Below are 16,810 nucleotides of genomic sequence, written 5' to 3'. Positions count from 1 at the left end.
CATCGCGGAAGCGGGCGACGCCCCGGATGACTGCTAGGACGTGATCTTTTGTCTGGAGAATGTCAGGAGCGAGGGATCTGTCCAGGCTTTCAAGCTCTCGCACCTGTGTGACGAAAGCACGGTGTTGGTGCTGCAATTGTTCATGGCCTCGTACCGAGTGCAGTGCTGGAAGTCATGGAGAGATTTGGCGTGACGAGCGGTAAACAAGTAGAGCTATACATTGTGACACCGTGTTGTGACAACGGCGGAGCTGTTTGATGATGCGTGGTAGCACTGGAGGAGGATCAAGGATGATGGAAACGAACTTACACTGGAGGACGAGACAAAGCCCCAGGGCATTCGTCAGTTTGCTCTGGCTATGGACGATGTGTAGCTATCCCGACATATTGCAGATCGATCACAGTTTCTCTGATGCTTATGTTGTTACCAGTAATCACCACAAGAACAGTGGCCATCCTGGAAGTGGTGAAAGCGTTGAGAATCCCGCATGAAGATCTCTCGTCCAGCAATCCTGGAGACGAACTTTGCGGCGGTGTGGCAGTCCCCGCACACCCGGAGGTTCTTGATGATCCGCAACGAGCTTCCTGCGGGTGTGCTGAGAAGACCAAAAGCTATGGCGAGTTTCTCGCTGTGGAAGCAAAGCAGCCTCTCTTTCTGCTCCTCGCTCACGTTGAGCAGCACCAGCTTCGTGTCTGGCACGTAGCCCGACCCCTCCATTTGCCTCGTCAAGCTTTCCAGCAATCCGTAGATCTCAGCTGCTCGAGGATGCGACTTATCGCCGGCCCAGAACTCGTGAACTCGGCTGTTCACTTCGATGGAGCTCCGTCCTGGATCCTTTTGCAATCCCATTGCCTTCATCGCACTTCTCACGCGATCGACTTGATCCCACTCTCCAGCAGCAGCATAAATGTTTGACAGGCTCACGTACGCTGCGGGGACCGGTTCTAGCTCCAACACCTTCTCGGCTGCTCGTTTGCCTCGCTCGGTGTCGCTGTGGACTTTGCATGCCGCCAGGAAGATCGCCCAATTCATAGCAGTCGCCTGGAACGGCATCCTCCGGATCATAACCTCGGCCGCTTCCAAGTCACCCGAGCGCCCGAGAAGATCGATCATGCAGCCATAGTGCTTCTCTCCTGGCTCCACTCCAAACTCTTTGGTGATGTCGAGGAAGAAGTCCCATCCCTGTTCTACCAAGCCGGCATGGCTGCACACCGAGAGCACGCACAAGAGGCTGACGCCGTCCGGCTTGGAACCGTCCTGTTGCATTCTCCAAAACATCAGAAGAGACTCCTCCGAGTGGCCGTGGTGAGCATAGCCTGAGATGATCGTCGTCCACGCCACAGTGTCCCTTTCGCTCATTCCATCGAACACTTCGTGTGCTGCTCGTAAGTTCCCACACTTCCCATACATGTTGATGATCCCAAGGCCGAGAACACCGTCGCTGGAGTCGTAGCCGCACTCTTGGATCCGCCGGTGAGCGAGCCGGCCCTCGGCAGCCGCGGATAAAGTCGCACAGGCTTGAAGCAAGAATGCAAAGTAGCTCCTGTCCGGCTTTGTCCCGTCAAGCTGCATCAATCTGTAGAGCTGGATGACGCTGCTGCAGCGGTCATGCTGGACGAGCGTCGTGCTGATGTTGGTCCAGGAGATCACGTCCTTGACTGCCATCTTCTCGAAAACGTTCCAAGAGTCTTGGACGCTCGAGCAGCGGCCGAACATCCTGATTGCTGCGTTTGCGACGTTGACGCTAAAAGCATACCCGGTTTCCAGTATGCATTCGTGCACGCTTCGCCCGGCTGCTAGAGCGTCTGGACAGCCAAATGCGTCGAGAACCGAGATGTAGCCAACCTCGTTGAGCTTCACGCCATGTAGAGTCATCTCTCGAAACAGCTGCAGTGCTTCCCTGTAAAGATCTTCCCTTGAGTAAGCAGACATGAGAGCAGTCCAGGAAACCAAGTCTTTCCTCCCTAGTCCCCTGAAAACTCTGGTGGCCTCGTCCAAACAACCGGCTTTTCCATACATGTTGACGAGAGCTGTGGCCACCACTGTGTTGGATTCCAATCCGGCCTCGAGCACGCACGAGTGGATCAACTTCCCGAGTCGCAAGTCTGCCAAGGCACCACCACAAGCGTTGAGCGTCGCCACGAAACAGATCTTATCGGGCAACACGCCTTCTTGCTGCATCTCCCGGAAGAAACGAACGGCTTCGGGTTTGCACTGCTCGATCTCGGCGTAAGCCGCGATCATGGTCGTGTACATGATCACGTTTCGATCGTGCTTGGCCTGGTTGAAGACCCTCCTCGCGTCCTCCACGCTATCGCACCTGGCATACATGTTCATGAGAGCAGTGTTCACGACTACGTTCGAAAGCTCGAGATCGTGCTCGCAAATGCAAGCGTGAATCGTCTTACCATAGTCGAGGCTCCGGCAGGCTCCAAGAACCGTGACGAACACCACCCCGTCCGGCCTAGCAGAGGCCTCGAGCAGCATCTCCTGGAACAGCCGCAGCGCCTCTTGCATATACCCTCTCCGGGCATATGCCGCAATAGCGTTAGTCCACAATAGAACTCCCCACTCTGACTTGTCAATGGAAAGCTTACCAGCTGTATCAATCAGACTGTTCTTGACATACATCTGGAGCAGCAAGTTCCCCAACAATCCGTTCCTTTGAAATCCGCTCCGAGAGATTTGCTCGTGGATCCTGATGCCGGTAGAAAGAGAGCTCAAGGCGATGGCCGTTTTGAGCAGCTGGGCGTAGAGGGTGATCTCTGGAAAGAGCTCCGCCCTCTCCAGATGATCCAGAACATCTTCCAGCTGCTGTTGCTGCTGGATTCTCTCGATCAGGCTGCCCCGGAACTCCCCAGTTCGCCACGCATTGTTTGAGGGATCAATGCAAGTGCTCATCGCTCTCTCCAAAGGAATCCAAGGCCACATCACAAATCTTTGAAGGACCGCGCCAGACTTGAGGAGCATGGCAGGCAAAGAAGCGAAGAACGAGTTGTCGGACTGAAATTGGTACGTGCTGGCCTCACAACTTCTTTTCTGGACACAAAAGTCATCAAGTCAAAGTTCAAGATAAAATATATTTGATTAAGAAAACAACTAAAGGTATAGAAAAATTAGCACTATCAAAAAAGTATTTGCAAATTAAAAATAAAAAAGTTAAAAATTTAATAAAGAAAATTATAAATATTAAATTGAATAGATATTTAGGTATTATATTTAAAAATTTTGTTAATAAAAAAGCTAAGTATTGTTAATTACGTATTAATTTAAATAAGATTTATATTAAAATATAACAACAAAAAACATAAAGAAAATGGCCAATTATAAATTTATAAAAATTTTATTTATAAATTTAAAATATATTATTTACACTTTATTTTGTACAAGTTTTCTAAAGAAAATAAAAAATATTGCTAAAAATTTATTCTATATACACTTAATAAAAACTTATTTTCTGATACTCAAATTAAATATCTATTTTAAACATAAATTCATTCTAATTCTTTTGACATGACTACCTAATATCTCTATTAAATACATGTCACAATAAATATTACTTTTATTTATAAAATTTAAAGAAAATTTATGACATTAAATAAAAATTTAAATAAGTATAATTATAATACTAAATTTTGATATATATTATGTAGGTTATCATGAATTATATTTAGCAAGGGCATAAAAATATTAATGAAATTCATTAAATGTGATTTTGTTTTTCATAAAAAGTATTGGTGAAATTTTAAAATTATTTATTTCTCTCTCTATTTAAAGAAATTTTATAAATTTATCTTTTATATGAATAAATTATAAATTTTTTAATGTGAAGTATTAGAAAATACCTTTATGAGGGAGAATATTACTTAAATTTTGCATTAATTTATATAAAATCACCTTTTGATATAGTATTATTTATTTATTCTACATATTAATTTGAAAAAAAAAACTTATGTACACCTTTAACTTTACTTTATTCCTTTCCATTTATGTTCACTATAACTTTACATTATTCTAATATTTAGTAAAAAAATATTTTAACATTTTTATTCTCTTACAAATTATAAAATTACTAAAATTCACCTAATTAATGCTAAAATGTATTTTGACTTAATCAAGGAAGTTCACAAGAAAAAAAAGCAAAAGGCTATTTATTGAGATTTTAAGTTATTTGTGATTGGATCATATAAAAATAAATATATAAGATATCATAAGAATAAAAATTGTCATTAAACTTCATAATTTAATATTAGAAAGAGGTCTATTTTATTTCATTCACAAACAATTCTAAATATACTGGAAAGAAAGCCACTTTATTCCATGCACAAGCAATTATAAATATAGTGGAGCTATACATTTGGAAAATAAAGAAGTTCTTTCCATTCAAATTGCTAATAGGTTCTATCAAAATTTAGTGAAAAAGCATATGTTTAAAATAAAAAACATGAGTAGAAAAGTTTAACTAAAAGATGGTGTGAATATATTTTATATAAAAGGATGGCAAGAGTGCAAAAAAGCTATTATCATTCTTAATGATAACTTAAATTTATAGTTCATTATCGAAAATTCATTATAAGCAATTGTAGTATTTCCTTCTAAAAAGAATGCAAACTTTTGAATTTAGATTTCCTGAGAAGTCACCCACTAAACCCAAAGATGTTTAACCCTAAATATCTTAATAGCTTTAAACCAATTGAAAAAAAAGTGTATTTGTATTCATGAGCCATTTTCTTTTTATATTTAAACTTTTATGGATCATTTCTCAAATTGTTCTCTTTGATTGATTATAGAAAAATGATAAATGCTTTATTAACACTTTTAAATTTGCAAACCTTTGGTAGATTTAAATTTAATGCATCTTATAAAGCATTACTTTGATAAAAGATTGAGTTGAAGAAGAATTTAATGATGTTGGATGTTAAATATTTCACCCTCGAGAAAAGTAATTGGTCAATGTCTTTTATTTGTAATTGCTAATATATAAATTGCTATGTTGAATTTTTTTTCATATATCACCTACATAACATCCTTGAAATCAATTAAAAAAATAGTTTAAATTATTTTCCAAAGGAGATGGCTTTAAACTTTTGAATTCGTTTTGGAACTTCTTTGCTAAATGCTTTAGCTATACATTTTCAATTTATGTAAAAAGTATGTCTAATTTGCATCATTAACCACACTGAATGTAAAAAGATACAACACTTCTTTAGTATCAACTCAAATGGCAATTTAACAAACAAATTTCAAAATTGATTATTTTAGCGTAGGTGTGTGATATAAGGGATTAGTAATTATGAGTCTTTTGAAACAGTAAAAAGCTAAATCATGAAATATATAATAGTGGCTATTTTTATCGTGTTCAATTAGAAAGTATGAAGGTATTTAAAATACATACTAACATGCATATTTTGTATCGTGAAATTCATGGAGAAAACTTACTCTTATTTTGGCTAGTAGAAAACCAATAGTACATATGCTTTTGTGTTATTAACAAGTTTTTACTAATGTGAGTGTTTAACACTATATTCACCATGCTACTTAATTGAGGAGCATTATATATTTAATGGATTTAAAGGGTTTAGATACTGCCACAAAAAACCTATTACCCTCCAGATCACTTGAAAAATAAGCACATCCAAATTGAAAATATTGGATGAGAAGTAGATTTTTCATTGTAGATGATGTTGCAAAATTAGTTGCAACTCATAAATATATTGATAACTGATTTTCAATTAATTTGAGCAAGTTATAAGTGGTTCTAGATTATTTTGATGTGATTTTTTAGTTTTTAAAGCTTGATTTAGGCATATTTTTAATTTTAAAACTTCCATAGACATTTTTGCAATTTTTAAAATCATTTAGAGGTATTTTTGTAAGTTACCTTTAGATATATTTTTAGAGTATACTACAAATATCTATTAATTTGATTTGCAACCCAAATTTTTTGACATGTTACAATAACTAAAATGTATCAATCAATCTCCTAGATTTGAGAGCTCTTATGTTCAAAGACGAACATGTGAAGAAGAGCATGTGAAGAAGATTCATATAATGATTTTCAATAGCAATAATAATAGGCACATTTTTTCTTTCAATTTGCTTTGTTATATTTTTGGAAAAACAACTTAATTCATACCTTAAAGATAAATATATAAGACATTATTATAACACTCAGTAAACCACTAACTCTTGGATCATACTCTTTCATGTGAATGAAAAAGGTTATTCCACAGAAAATCCAAAGATAAACTCACCATGGAATAATTTTTGAAGAGTTTTCCTAATTTTGTGCTCTAGAATTAAACTATGCAAAACATGACAAAATTAAACTCACTCCAATATTACATAACCTCTTTGCAACTATCATGATTAAGCTTATAACTCTATATATCCTATAACAAATTTTCACATAAGAAATTTACATCTATTAAAAGAGAAATATAACTTATGTTTAGAAGCCTCTACTAAAAGGTAAATTTTTTATGTTAAACTTTCATTTCAAACTAACATAAATAATTCTCTAGTGTAACTTTATATTCTTCAATGCATCAAACCTTTGCTCAGTTTTATTATGATTAAAATTGATAAATTATAGTTATTTATTAAATGGTACAAAAGCAAACCGTGCAGTTATGTTCTTTTTAACATAGAATGAACTTAAAGAAAAAAATTAAAAAAGAAAGAAAGCAGAATGTTTAAAAAAATTTAAGGGTATGGGAAACGAAGAATTACTATTATCAGCCAAGTGCATGATTTCAATGCTCACACTGTATATTGTATTGACTCTTAATTTGACATATAAAAATGAACTACTTTAATAATCTATGTTGAGAGCAGGAGCTTGCAAGTTTGAGTATTCGTGCGCTGCCAAGCTCTACAGACGGATGCAGCTCGCTTTAAAGCTACAGGTGAGCGATCGGAGGTAGCAACAAGCACTTCATCATCTCAGCTTGAGACTCCTCTTCTTTTTCTCTGCGGCACACTTCTTCCTTGTGTCTCGCAACTGAAGCCTCCACAAAAGGCAGGCTAGCCTGAAGGAGACGACCGAGCTCCCTGCGGTGTGCTACCTTGCTCTCTTCGCACTTCTGGGCCACATAACGCAAAACTTCGAGAGGATTCGCCATCTCCAAGTCCGTCCCGATGACGATGAATGAATGAGACACATTGATGTGCGTCCTCCAGCTGAAAACATGGCTCCAAGCCTTGATCATCTCCAAACGGGCCTCGTCCGATGCAAGCATATTCTGCAGCCAGACGTTGTCCGGATACTTTGCAGCTACTGTGCGCGCTACAGCCCAAAAGAGGCGAGCCCCTGTTCTAGCGATTGCAGGCTTAAGACGATCATCACGACTTCCCTTATACAGTGCCTGAGCAAAGCGACTAAAAGAATCCTTAGCTTCCCCTGATTCGAGGCTATTGAGTATCACATCTACATCCTCTGGATGCGGCACACTTTTGTGCGTCTCCCCAAACACCTGGTTGTACTCTGCCTCTAAGATGAGTATCCCCTCCACCACAAGCATGACCTCGGGGCAGCCAATAACAGCAAGTGCATGGTAGCACTCAATCTCATTGCTCACGCTGTGCGTTCTTGGAGAACCCTCCGCCATCCAAACCCTAGATTAAAGGGCCTCTTATATAAGTAGTTATCAATGGAATCTATGTATGTTCTTTGAAAGGAATGACTTGGTCCTTCCAGAGATTTACTCGTGGATCCTGGTGCCCGAAAAAGCCATCAGCCGGGTGTAGATCTAGAGGGTGACCTCCGGGAAGACCTCCCCGCGCGTTGGAGGGATCAATGCAACTACTCATGGCTCTCTCCAGGGGAATCCAAGGCGACCCAAGACGATACTTCCCAAATCTCTGGAGCACCGCGCCCTAAAGAGAGGGAGGGAGCATGGCAGGCAAAGGAGCGAAGAATGCGTCGTCGCTGCCCGGCGATGATCGCGACGACGACTGAGATTGGCACGCGCTGCCTGGCAACTTCTTCTCTCTCCCTGGACGCAAAGTCGCTCGCCACAGCAATCAAGGAATGCACCTCCAAGAAATCCGTGCTGGAAGTTCACACCAGGATTGTCGAGCACGGGCTTGGCGACGATCTCTTTCTGAGCAGCGCCATCGTCCACAGGTACCTCAGCTGTGGCAGTGTCTGGGACGCATGGAATCTCTTCTCGCGGCTCCACGAGAGAGACGTGATCACTTGGACAAGGCTGATAGCAGCATTTGCACAGAAAGGGCATTTGCAACCAGCACTCCTAGTGTTTCGAGAGATGCTGCTCCAGGGAGTTTTCGCGGACAGCATCACCTTCGTCACCCTGCTCAACTGCTGCGCGAAGTTTAGAGCTCTTGATCAAGGGAGAGAGATGCACACTTACGTGCTAGAGAAAGGATTCGACGCCATCCCACGGGTGGGGAACTCGCTTGTGGATCTCTACGCAAAGTGTGGGTGCCTCGACGACGCTTGCGTGGCCTTCGCGAGCCTCTGGCAGCCCGACGTGATCTCCTGGAACACTCTCATCGCCGCCTATGCGTCTTGCTCGGGCTTCACGGAAGCTCTCGGGGTCTACCGGCGGATGGAGCTCGAGGGGATGAAACCCGACGCCTTCACTCTCGTCACCATCCTCAACGCGTGCAGCGATCCGGCCACCATCGCCAGCAGCATCGTCAAGGAGATGCACGAGAGGATCGTCAGCCTGGGAGTGTCCTGCGAGACTGTTGTTTGCAACGCATTGGTGAGCATGTATGGAAACGGAGGCCAACTTACCACCGCCAGGAGCGTGTTCGAGGATTCGTGCGCCTCAAAAGACGTGATCTCCTGGAACGCCATCATCTCCGGGTACACGCTCGCGGGGCTCAACTCGGAAGCTCTTCGGCTCTACCGGAGAATGCAGCTCGATGGCCAGCTTCCAAACGACGTTGCCTTTCTCTCAATCATGAACGCTTGCACGGGACCAGTCGACTTGTACACCGCGAGGCTGATCCACTCCAACGTTGAGGAGAGCTTCGCGACGAGCGGCAGCCGGGAGAACGAAGCTCAAGTCCGGAACGCCCTGGTCAGCATGTATGGGAGGTGCGCGAGCTTGGGCGATGCCAGGACGACTTTCGAGACGATGCCGCGCAAGGATGTTGTATCCTGGAACAGCTTGATCGCAGCGTACTCTGTCAATGGCTACTGCGACCTTGCCTTTGAGTTGTACCACCGGATGCAGCTGGAAGGCTTGCGTCCCACGAACGTCACCTTTACCACGGTTCTCAACGCTTGCAGCGAGAGTTTCTTGGAGCGAGGACGGATGATTCATGCCAACCTCGTTGGAACCGGTTACGAATCCACTGATGTCGTCGTCAGCGCTCTCGTTGATATGTACTGCAAGTGTGGAGGGCTGGAAGAAGCTCACAGGATCTTTGCCAAGCACTCGCGGAGGGGCGTCGTTCTCTGGACTGCTATCATCGGAGGATACTCCGACGCTGGAAACTCGAGAGCAGCATTGCATCTCTTCAAGCAGATGCTGCTGGATGGTACCAAACCGAACAAAGTCACGCTCGTCACGGTTCTCAACGCCTGCGCAAATTCGCAAGCTCTGCCAGCCGAGGAAGTAGCACTGGTTCGCTCCTTGGTGGCTCAAAGTGGACACGAGCCGGACTTTGCCGTGAAGAACGCGTTGCTCAACCTGTTTGGGAAGTCCGGGAGCTTGCAAGACGTCGAGAAGACATTCGAGGAGCTGGATGATTGCTGGGACGTGATAGCCGGGACGGTAATGGTGTCAGCATACTCCCAGCTCGGCCTGTGGAGAAAATCTCTCGAGCTTTACCACCGGATCCTCCTCGAAGGCATGAAGCCAAGCCCCACCACCTTCGTCGCGGCTCTCACTTCCTGCTCGAGCCTTGCAACTCTGCCTGTTGGAAAGGCAATTCACGCCACCATCGCCGAAGCTGGCTGCTCCTCGACCCCCCTCGTCCAGAGCTCTCTCATCAACTTCTATGGCAAGTGTGGGAGCCTCAAGCTTGCACGGCGGATCTTCGAAGCCATGGACGACAAGACCATGGTGAACTCCTGGACGGCCGTAATAACTGGATACGCTCAGCACGGGGAGATGGAGCATGCCCGGAAGATCTTCGAGAGGATGCAACAGGAAGGCGTCAAGCCGGATGAAGTGACTTTCATAAATGTGCTCTCGGCGTGCAGCCATGCGGGCATTGTAGAGGACGCTTGCTACTTCTTCATAGCCATGACTCAGGAGCTTGGTCTGGCCGCTGGTATTGAGCACTATGGCTGCCTTATTGATCTCTTGGGACGATCGGGTTGGCTGAACGAAGCGGAGGCCCTCGTCAAGAAGATGACCGTGCAGCCAGACTCGGTGCTATGGAGTTCTCTGCTTGGTTCTTCCAGAGTTCATGGCAATGTCAAAGTTGCAAAACATGCAGCACAGAGGTTGATCGAGCTAGAACCAGAAAATGCTGCAAGTTACGTGCAACTCTCGAATACGTACACTGTATGGAAGCCTTGCGACGCGGCCACAAGATCAGCGTAACCATATCAAAATCACTAGGCTTTTCTGCAAAATGTTCAACAATTTGTTTAATATAATATGGATCGTGGGGGATCAAAATTCGTGATGGACTAGTTTCCTGGAAAGCACAAGAAATATGCGATTAGAATTGTCTGATTCGCAGTTCAAAATCATCGTCAGGTTTTTAGTTTTAAATTATCTTCAAGCAGATATAGGTTTTTTTTGTTAAAAAAGGATTTTAACAAAATTTTCACCACTAACAAATACAATCAATCCCATTACAAGAAACACCAAAATCTCTGGCTAATTTCATTTCTTCTGTGGTTTGCTCCCCAGTTGGAACATTGCAAGTCAAAACTTCAAGAAAGTCTAACTCGCCAGCCAAAGCTGGGAGTACAGTGAAAGTGATAGTTTCAATCTGGGTTTAAAACGCCATCAGGGAGAAGTATAAGTTACATATAGTCCAAGAGCCCAGGAGCAGAGGTCATGAGTCTGGAGTCTAATGTTCAAGAAATATTAAATGATCAGGTCGTCTAAAACTGTTTCTAACATTTTCAAATCTATCACAAATTGTTTCACTCCAAAATCAAAGCTAAGACTTCAGTTTGTAGAGCATATTTTCAGCTATGAAAATTGCACCTTCAAATAAAACGAGATCAAAGAGTCCACACTCATATGGGATGGCCTTTAGCTACGGTATACATTTCATTCTCGTGCTACTATGGATTGATCCCGTGCGGTGGGCTAGTGACGTGCCAGGGTGGTCGAAACTGTGGGTAATTGCGTCTCATCACCGAACTGTCATGAGTAGCTGCCATTTCACTTGATTTCACAGGACTAACAAAGAAATCACCTAGCGAACCTTGAGAAGCGTCATAGATGAAGAAAAATCCGATCAAAAGGTAAACCATTATCATTCTTATGAATGCCATTCGCTGGGTGAATTGCGCCTTGTGCTCTCCACATTTTATTCAGAGCATGCAAGTCAATATGATGTCATGGAAACAGAGTTTCTGCCGTCTATACAGAGTGAAAGTCCACTCCTCGCATTTTCCACGTTTGATTAAGGCGAAGTTTAAACGCGCACAATACGTCAATTGAGCCAGCTGCCACGTATGCAACATGAAATGAAAAAGATAATCATCAAGCTTTCAGCCGATGCCACGACCGGCCTCGCCCTTGGAGCTTGCATCTGGTTTGACCGTGGGAGGCCTTATGATTTTGTCAATCAGGCCATAGTCTAGAGCCTCTTGCGCAGAAAACCTTTTTATCCTGCTAAAGTCTTTGTGAATCTGCAACAGCATTTCGATACAAGCATCAGACAAATGCGTGGCTGCGTAAATGCTATGCTTCTCAGATTACCTTTTCTTCTGGATGCCCAGTTTTCACAGCCAGTTGCTTGAAGAGATAATCTCGAACTCGAGATAGTTCTTTAGCCTCGTTTTGAATGTCGGCTGCCTGCAGAAAACAACGCTCAGATCTAAAACGACAATTGGATGATCAATGCAAAGGCTCTCACTTTTCCACGAGCAGCTCCTTGAGGCGGTTGTATAGCAATTCTCGTCAGAGGCATGGAGGTTCGCATTCCCTGGTCAAGGCACGGAATTTATGGCGTTGAAAGAAATCAGAAGAAACTCAACCTTTTCTCCAGCCGCAAGTAAGAATCCAGCGATGTTATACGCATAGCCGAGTGCCATCGTTCCCATCCGGCTTTTCACGCTTCCCATTGTGTCGTATATGGCCATGGAAGGAGTTAGCTGGCAAATGAAACTAGTGAAAAGATGAAAGGTTCATGAAAAGCGAGAAGCTTACGTCTCCACCAGGACAACTCATGTAGAAATGGAGATCTTTGCTGGAATCAACGCTGTCCAAGTAGAGCATAGTGGCGAGCACTTGATTGCCAAACTCCTCGTCAATGTGTTGCCCGATAAAAATGATTCTCTCTCGATACTGGAGCAAAGAAGTCACGGAGTGGCACAAACTCTAGACAAGCAAAAGAAGAAGAAAACGAGACGAAGTAGCATACCAGCACATTCCAAATATCCACGAACTGCCAGGTTCCCTCGCCGGGAGTTCTGTAAGGCACTTTGGGAGTGCCGATTGGCATCATCGTTACTTGCGCACGGCAAATCCCTGCTCGGCGCGGCCTCGCATTCGCACTCCTGGAGACGCAGAACCCAGATTCGTCCTGGCGCCACTGGCTGGAAAATAGCGCTGCCGATTTCTCGCAGCTGCTGCTCCTGCCACAGCCGATGCGAATTCACTTACATTCCTAATCCAGCTCTCACCTGGGATTGAAGCAGCACGGAGACGACGCCGCGGCATTCATCACTGCCATTGCCGCAAAAACCCTAAGGTAGAATTTTTAGTTTCAAATTGCATTTTACTAATACACAAGGTGAAAGAGTTTTACTATGGATTGACCCCGCGCGGAGGGCGAGTTGATGGCTGGGGTCTGATAGCCGGGCAGTGGAGGACATTCCATCGCAGTTTTGAGGAAGAAGAAGGTAAGAAAGATCAAATAATTTCAATACCTTGTGAATGGAAAGAAGCACAAGTATAATGTGGACCACTGATCAAAACTAAAAGGAATACTGCGCTCGTCAATGCCATTGCTTGGTTTTCCTTGGTCGTGTTTGTTACTGCTATCCACGAATGCATGATCAAAGATTCATCTTTAACGACCCGACCTCACTGGGGATCGAACCCAGAATCTCTGGTTCCGTAGACCAGCGCCTTGTCCATTGGGCCATGAGATCATTAGATATGAAACATGTTTGTTCCTAAGCACCTTTTACAAGTTGGAATTATCTCTGGGAGTAAGAAAACTTTATATTCCTTTTAACATTTGTTTCCAAGAAAACAAATACAAACTATATAGGATAAAACAAAGAATCACAAAACCACCAAAGAAGTCTGTTACTACTACTGTTGTGGCCTTCTAGACAAGCATCTTCTTTTTCCTCGTCAATTCTCTTAGAGGAGTTTGAAGCCACGGGAGAATGTTTCTCCAGCTTCACATCGTCGTTCTCTGTTTCCCCGCCAATCTCTTCCAAATAGTCAGCTCGGTTTCGCTGTATCCAAAGGCGCCGCCTCTCCATAATTTGCTCCGGTGTTGGCAAAACCTTCCAATTCTCTTGCTCCATACCCACAATATGACTCGCAGCTGTGGCAAGCTTATATAACCACGGAAAAAGGTGTGGATTTAAGGAGCCTTTTCAGAGTAAACCTTAAACTCAAAACTCTCTTTTTTAGCGGACCTCGTTAATATCCAGAATCTCGATGATCGCAAGCAAACAGTGCCCATAAATAAACCAAAAGCCCGCCCGTGGTTTCAAACTTTTGGTCTTTATTTGCCAGCTTGAACGAGACGAGATACTTGACTTGGACCTTCTGAGTCTGCTTTGAAAAACTTGAATGGAGGTCTCAAATGTTCGAAGTAGCAAGAGATGACACTCGTAAGAATTTTTTTTGTGTCCTGCATACTCGGATTTCTTTTGATCGGTGGTATACATGGAGCTCCTTTTCATGAAGAACAAGGTACGAGGAAGAATTTTTCATCAGTTTTCTCTAAATAATGGACTGCAGAATTTGATGCTCCAACCATGAAATTCAAGTCAAGGTTCCTTCTTCAGGTAGGATATGATTCACAACGAGAATTGTCCCCACCAGCATACCGAGAATTTCGACCAAAACGCTCTCCTCCTCCCCGAGGCGGAAATCCCTGATAACGGTGACCACTCCCATTGTTCCAAGGCGACCATGGTGTGTTTTACCTCGCCCCTCAAAGCAATAATCCCACCAAAGATGCGATGGAATGTAATACAGCAACAATTGATGCTCCTCCCCCTCCATCTTGTTATGTGCAAGAAAAAGAAATTACCAGTATGCTAAATCAATTCACAAAATAAAATTTCATTCACAAAAAACCCGAGGAATCGTTCTGATTTTCTAGAAAAACTTTGGGGGTTTCTATGAAAGTTCCTGTACAATATATTGTGCGATCCAATGGGCCGGCAGGCATTCCACGATATGGACGGGCACGCTGCGCTAACACTGGTTGCGAAGCTATGGCGATCGATCATAACCAGGTTTTGGCTGGAGCCAAGATCGCTCGACGCAAGGATTCGAAGCCAGAATCCAGGGGCCGTCAAGGACTTTCGGCAAGGGGATGAAGATGAGAGACAGTGCCAAGGAGCGGGACATGACAGGCTTGAATCACGACATTGTGGAGCATGTGATGCCACCAGTGGTCCAAGGAATACGGTAAAGTTTTTCTTTCTTCGTTCTCTCCCCGTGATGGAGGAGTGCAAGACTTTCTTTGCTGGCCACAAGACGACGTAGTCTCCTCACCTGGTCAATGCTGTGCTGTTGGTTTTGGAATGGCAGAGCGCGCTTGCGTCGAAGCTCAGGAAGTCTGCAACGGTGCCACTCCAGAAGCCAATTCAATCAGCAAGCTTAAGCTGGTAAGGTTTTGCGTTGCTTTGAAGTTTCAAGATTCTTGTATAGATCTCCACGAAACTCTCCAACCACCGGTGGGTGGTGTTCATCTTCGCATCCTCGTCCCAAAGGGAACTGCGGTCTCCATTCCAGTCATCACGACACCCACGACTTCAATCCGGAGCGCTTCAAGGATGGAGCGTGCAAGCACTCGAACGCGTTCCTGGCCTTGTCGCTTGACCCCCGCGCGTGTGTTGGCCAAGCCTTTGCACTCATCGAAGCCAAGATCGCCTTGCCACCATTCTCCAGCGCTTCCGGTTTCGATTGTCGCCATCGTATCGCCGGCTACGGTCTTCCTCTCATCATGGTGAAAATATAGTATCAGCGATATTGTCTCGCTGGGAGTACTCAATTATTAGCAACTTGTTCGACTTGATTTGAACTATTTGAGTTACTGACAAAACACGACCACGGTGGAATTCGACCCACAACCTTCAGATCCGAAGTCTGATGCGCTGATCCACTACGCTATTGAGAGCTTGCGCTTAATACGAGTTTTTGGGCTTTATATACTAACTTGACAAACGAGACGAGATCCTTGACTTGGACTTTGTGAAAGCTATAAGTTGAAAGGTCTGCCATGAAAAGTGTCTCAAATTTGTTAGCAAGAGATGGCACTCGCTAGAATGTTTTTTGTGTCTTCCATACTCGGGTTTCTTTTGGTCGGTGGCATACATGGAGCTCCTTGTCATGAAGAACAAGGTACCAGGAAGAATTGTTCATCAGTTTTCTCCCAACGGACTGCAGAATTTGATGCTCCCACCCTGAAATTCAAATCCAGGTTCCTTCTTCAGGTAGGATATATCATTCATATCGAGAAAATGTCCTGATGGAAATTTTCTTTGCCCAGACTTACCGAGAATTTCGACCGGAACGACCTCCTCCTGGGCGAGGCCGAGGCCGTAATCCCCGAGCATCCACAAACTTCATCCTGTACAGGTCGCTGATCGTCTTTTTTTAACTAGCGAGTGAAGTAGTTGGCGCGTTGAATAAAACTAAAGTCAACAGCTTTGTTGACTTAATTAGTCACCTCACATTGTAAAACACTAAAAATGTTTCATGAAGCTTTGGAATGATATCACATCGCAATGCAATGCAGCAATATTTGATGGAATTGGACAATCCATGGACAGTGCTGGAAGAAGAAAACTGCCACAGATTCCATCCCCTTCACAAGCTCAAAAGGAGTTTAGACCTACACCTCCATAGAAGAACGTATGTTTCCATTCCCTTCCATCTCTAATGGAGTGTGTCAAAAACTTGGATTCGATCAATCGTAGGAAATTGATCACCGCATTGGGAAATAAGAGCCCAGATTCCAATCCACCCTCGCCGATAAGCCCCCGGACCATGAAGCGCTCCTCCAAGGAAGAATAAGCGCTCAGAACCGTGACGAATGCTCCGGACGAAGATGGAATGCCTCGGCAGCGCTTGCCATCGATGGACAAGACCTTGATCATCCGAGAGGAGCCCCAGCCCCGGCAGCAAATCTCTTGCATCGACCAGGCTTCCACAGCAGACATACATCTGATCGCTCAGGAAACTGTGGCACCAGTGGCCACGAGCGGCGATGAGAGACATCTCTGGCCTCACCGCAAGAACGTAGCAGCTCCACGCACGCGGCTGCGTCGATCGTCCGCTGCCGCAGGAGATCGTCGACGAGGGAGCTGCTCAGAGGAATCGATGCTGTGGCCGCGATCTGGGGGGAGAGAGATCGAAATGCCCCTGGCATTCATAGTACCGGATTTTAGGGTTCTCCGTGCCAATGCCAGGATTCGAACCCTGGATTGGTATAGCTAGGC

The 16,810-nt window shown here is 44.3% G+C and overlaps 4 protein-coding genes and 1 non-coding gene across 7 annotated transcripts; 2 read left to right on the top strand and 3 right to left on the bottom strand.

Annotated features, from left to right (window-relative positions):
* Nucleotides 1-37: 37 nt before the first annotated feature.
* LOC9644927 (pentatricopeptide repeat-containing protein At2g03880, mitochondrial) lies at nucleotides 38-2,985 on the bottom strand. Its single transcript, XM_024689299.1, has one exon. It carries the CDS (start codon nucleotides 2,968-2,970, stop codon nucleotides 424-426), a length of 2,547 nt encoding a protein of 848 aa, XP_024545067.1. The 5' UTR covers nucleotides 2,971-2,985; the 3' UTR covers nucleotides 38-423.
* A 4,955-nt stretch (nucleotides 2,986-7,940) lies between these two features.
* Nucleotides 7,941-10,529, top strand: LOC9644926 (pentatricopeptide repeat-containing protein At5g27110). Its single transcript, XM_002984208.2, has one exon. The coding sequence runs from the start codon at nucleotides 7,941-7,943 to the stop codon at nucleotides 10,527-10,529; it is 2,589 nt and encodes an 862-aa protein (XP_002984254.2).
* Nucleotides 10,530-11,518: 989 nt separating this feature from the next.
* LOC9643893 (ATP-dependent Clp protease proteolytic subunit-related protein 2, chloroplastic) lies at nucleotides 11,519-12,864 on the bottom strand. Of its 3 annotated transcripts, none has more exons than XM_002984093.2 (7): nucleotides 12,797-12,864; nucleotides 12,535-12,748; nucleotides 12,321-12,458; nucleotides 12,149-12,265; nucleotides 12,028-12,096; nucleotides 11,871-11,966; nucleotides 11,519-11,800 (listed from the first exon to the last, which is right to left on the bottom strand). In XM_002984093.2, the coding sequence occupies exons 1-7, from the start codon at nucleotides 12,844-12,846 to the stop codon at nucleotides 11,660-11,662; spliced, it is 825 nt and encodes a 274-aa protein (XP_002984139.1). In that variant the 5' UTR covers nucleotides 12,847-12,864; the 3' UTR covers nucleotides 11,519-11,659. The 3 variants fall into 3 exon arrangements, with proteins under 3 accessions (XP_002984139.1, XP_024545015.1, XP_024545016.1); XM_024689247.1 differs by having other exon boundaries at nucleotides 12,535-12,742; XM_024689248.1 differs by having other exon boundaries at nucleotides 12,535-12,739.
* Nucleotides 12,865-13,194: 330 nt separating this feature from the next.
* On the bottom strand, nucleotides 13,195-13,267 carry TRNAR-ACG. The gene has a single exon. It is a non-coding gene; the product is annotated as a tRNA-Arg (tRNA).
* Nucleotides 13,268-14,522: 1,255 nt separating this feature from the next.
* Nucleotides 14,523-15,133, top strand: LOC9643892. Its single transcript, XM_024689259.1, has 2 exons — nucleotides 14,523-14,774; nucleotides 14,898-15,133. The coding sequence occupies exons 1-2, from the start codon at nucleotides 14,541-14,543 to the stop codon at nucleotides 14,976-14,978; spliced, it is 315 nt and encodes a 104-aa protein (XP_024545027.1). The 5' UTR covers nucleotides 14,523-14,540; the 3' UTR covers nucleotides 14,979-15,133.
* The last annotated feature ends 1,677 nt before the right edge of the window (nucleotides 15,134-16,810 follow it).

The sequence above is a fragment of the Selaginella moellendorffii genome, unplaced genomic scaffold, assembly GCF_000143415.4.
Source record: "Selaginella moellendorffii unplaced genomic scaffold, v1.0 SELMOscaffold_61, whole genome shotgun sequence".
In the NCBI taxonomy this organism is placed as follows: Eukaryota; Viridiplantae; Streptophyta; class Lycopodiopsida; order Selaginellales; family Selaginellaceae; genus Selaginella; species Selaginella moellendorffii.
The sequence above is the reverse complement of the archived record's forward strand: the minus strand, read 5'-3'. Positions and strand labels throughout refer to the sequence as shown.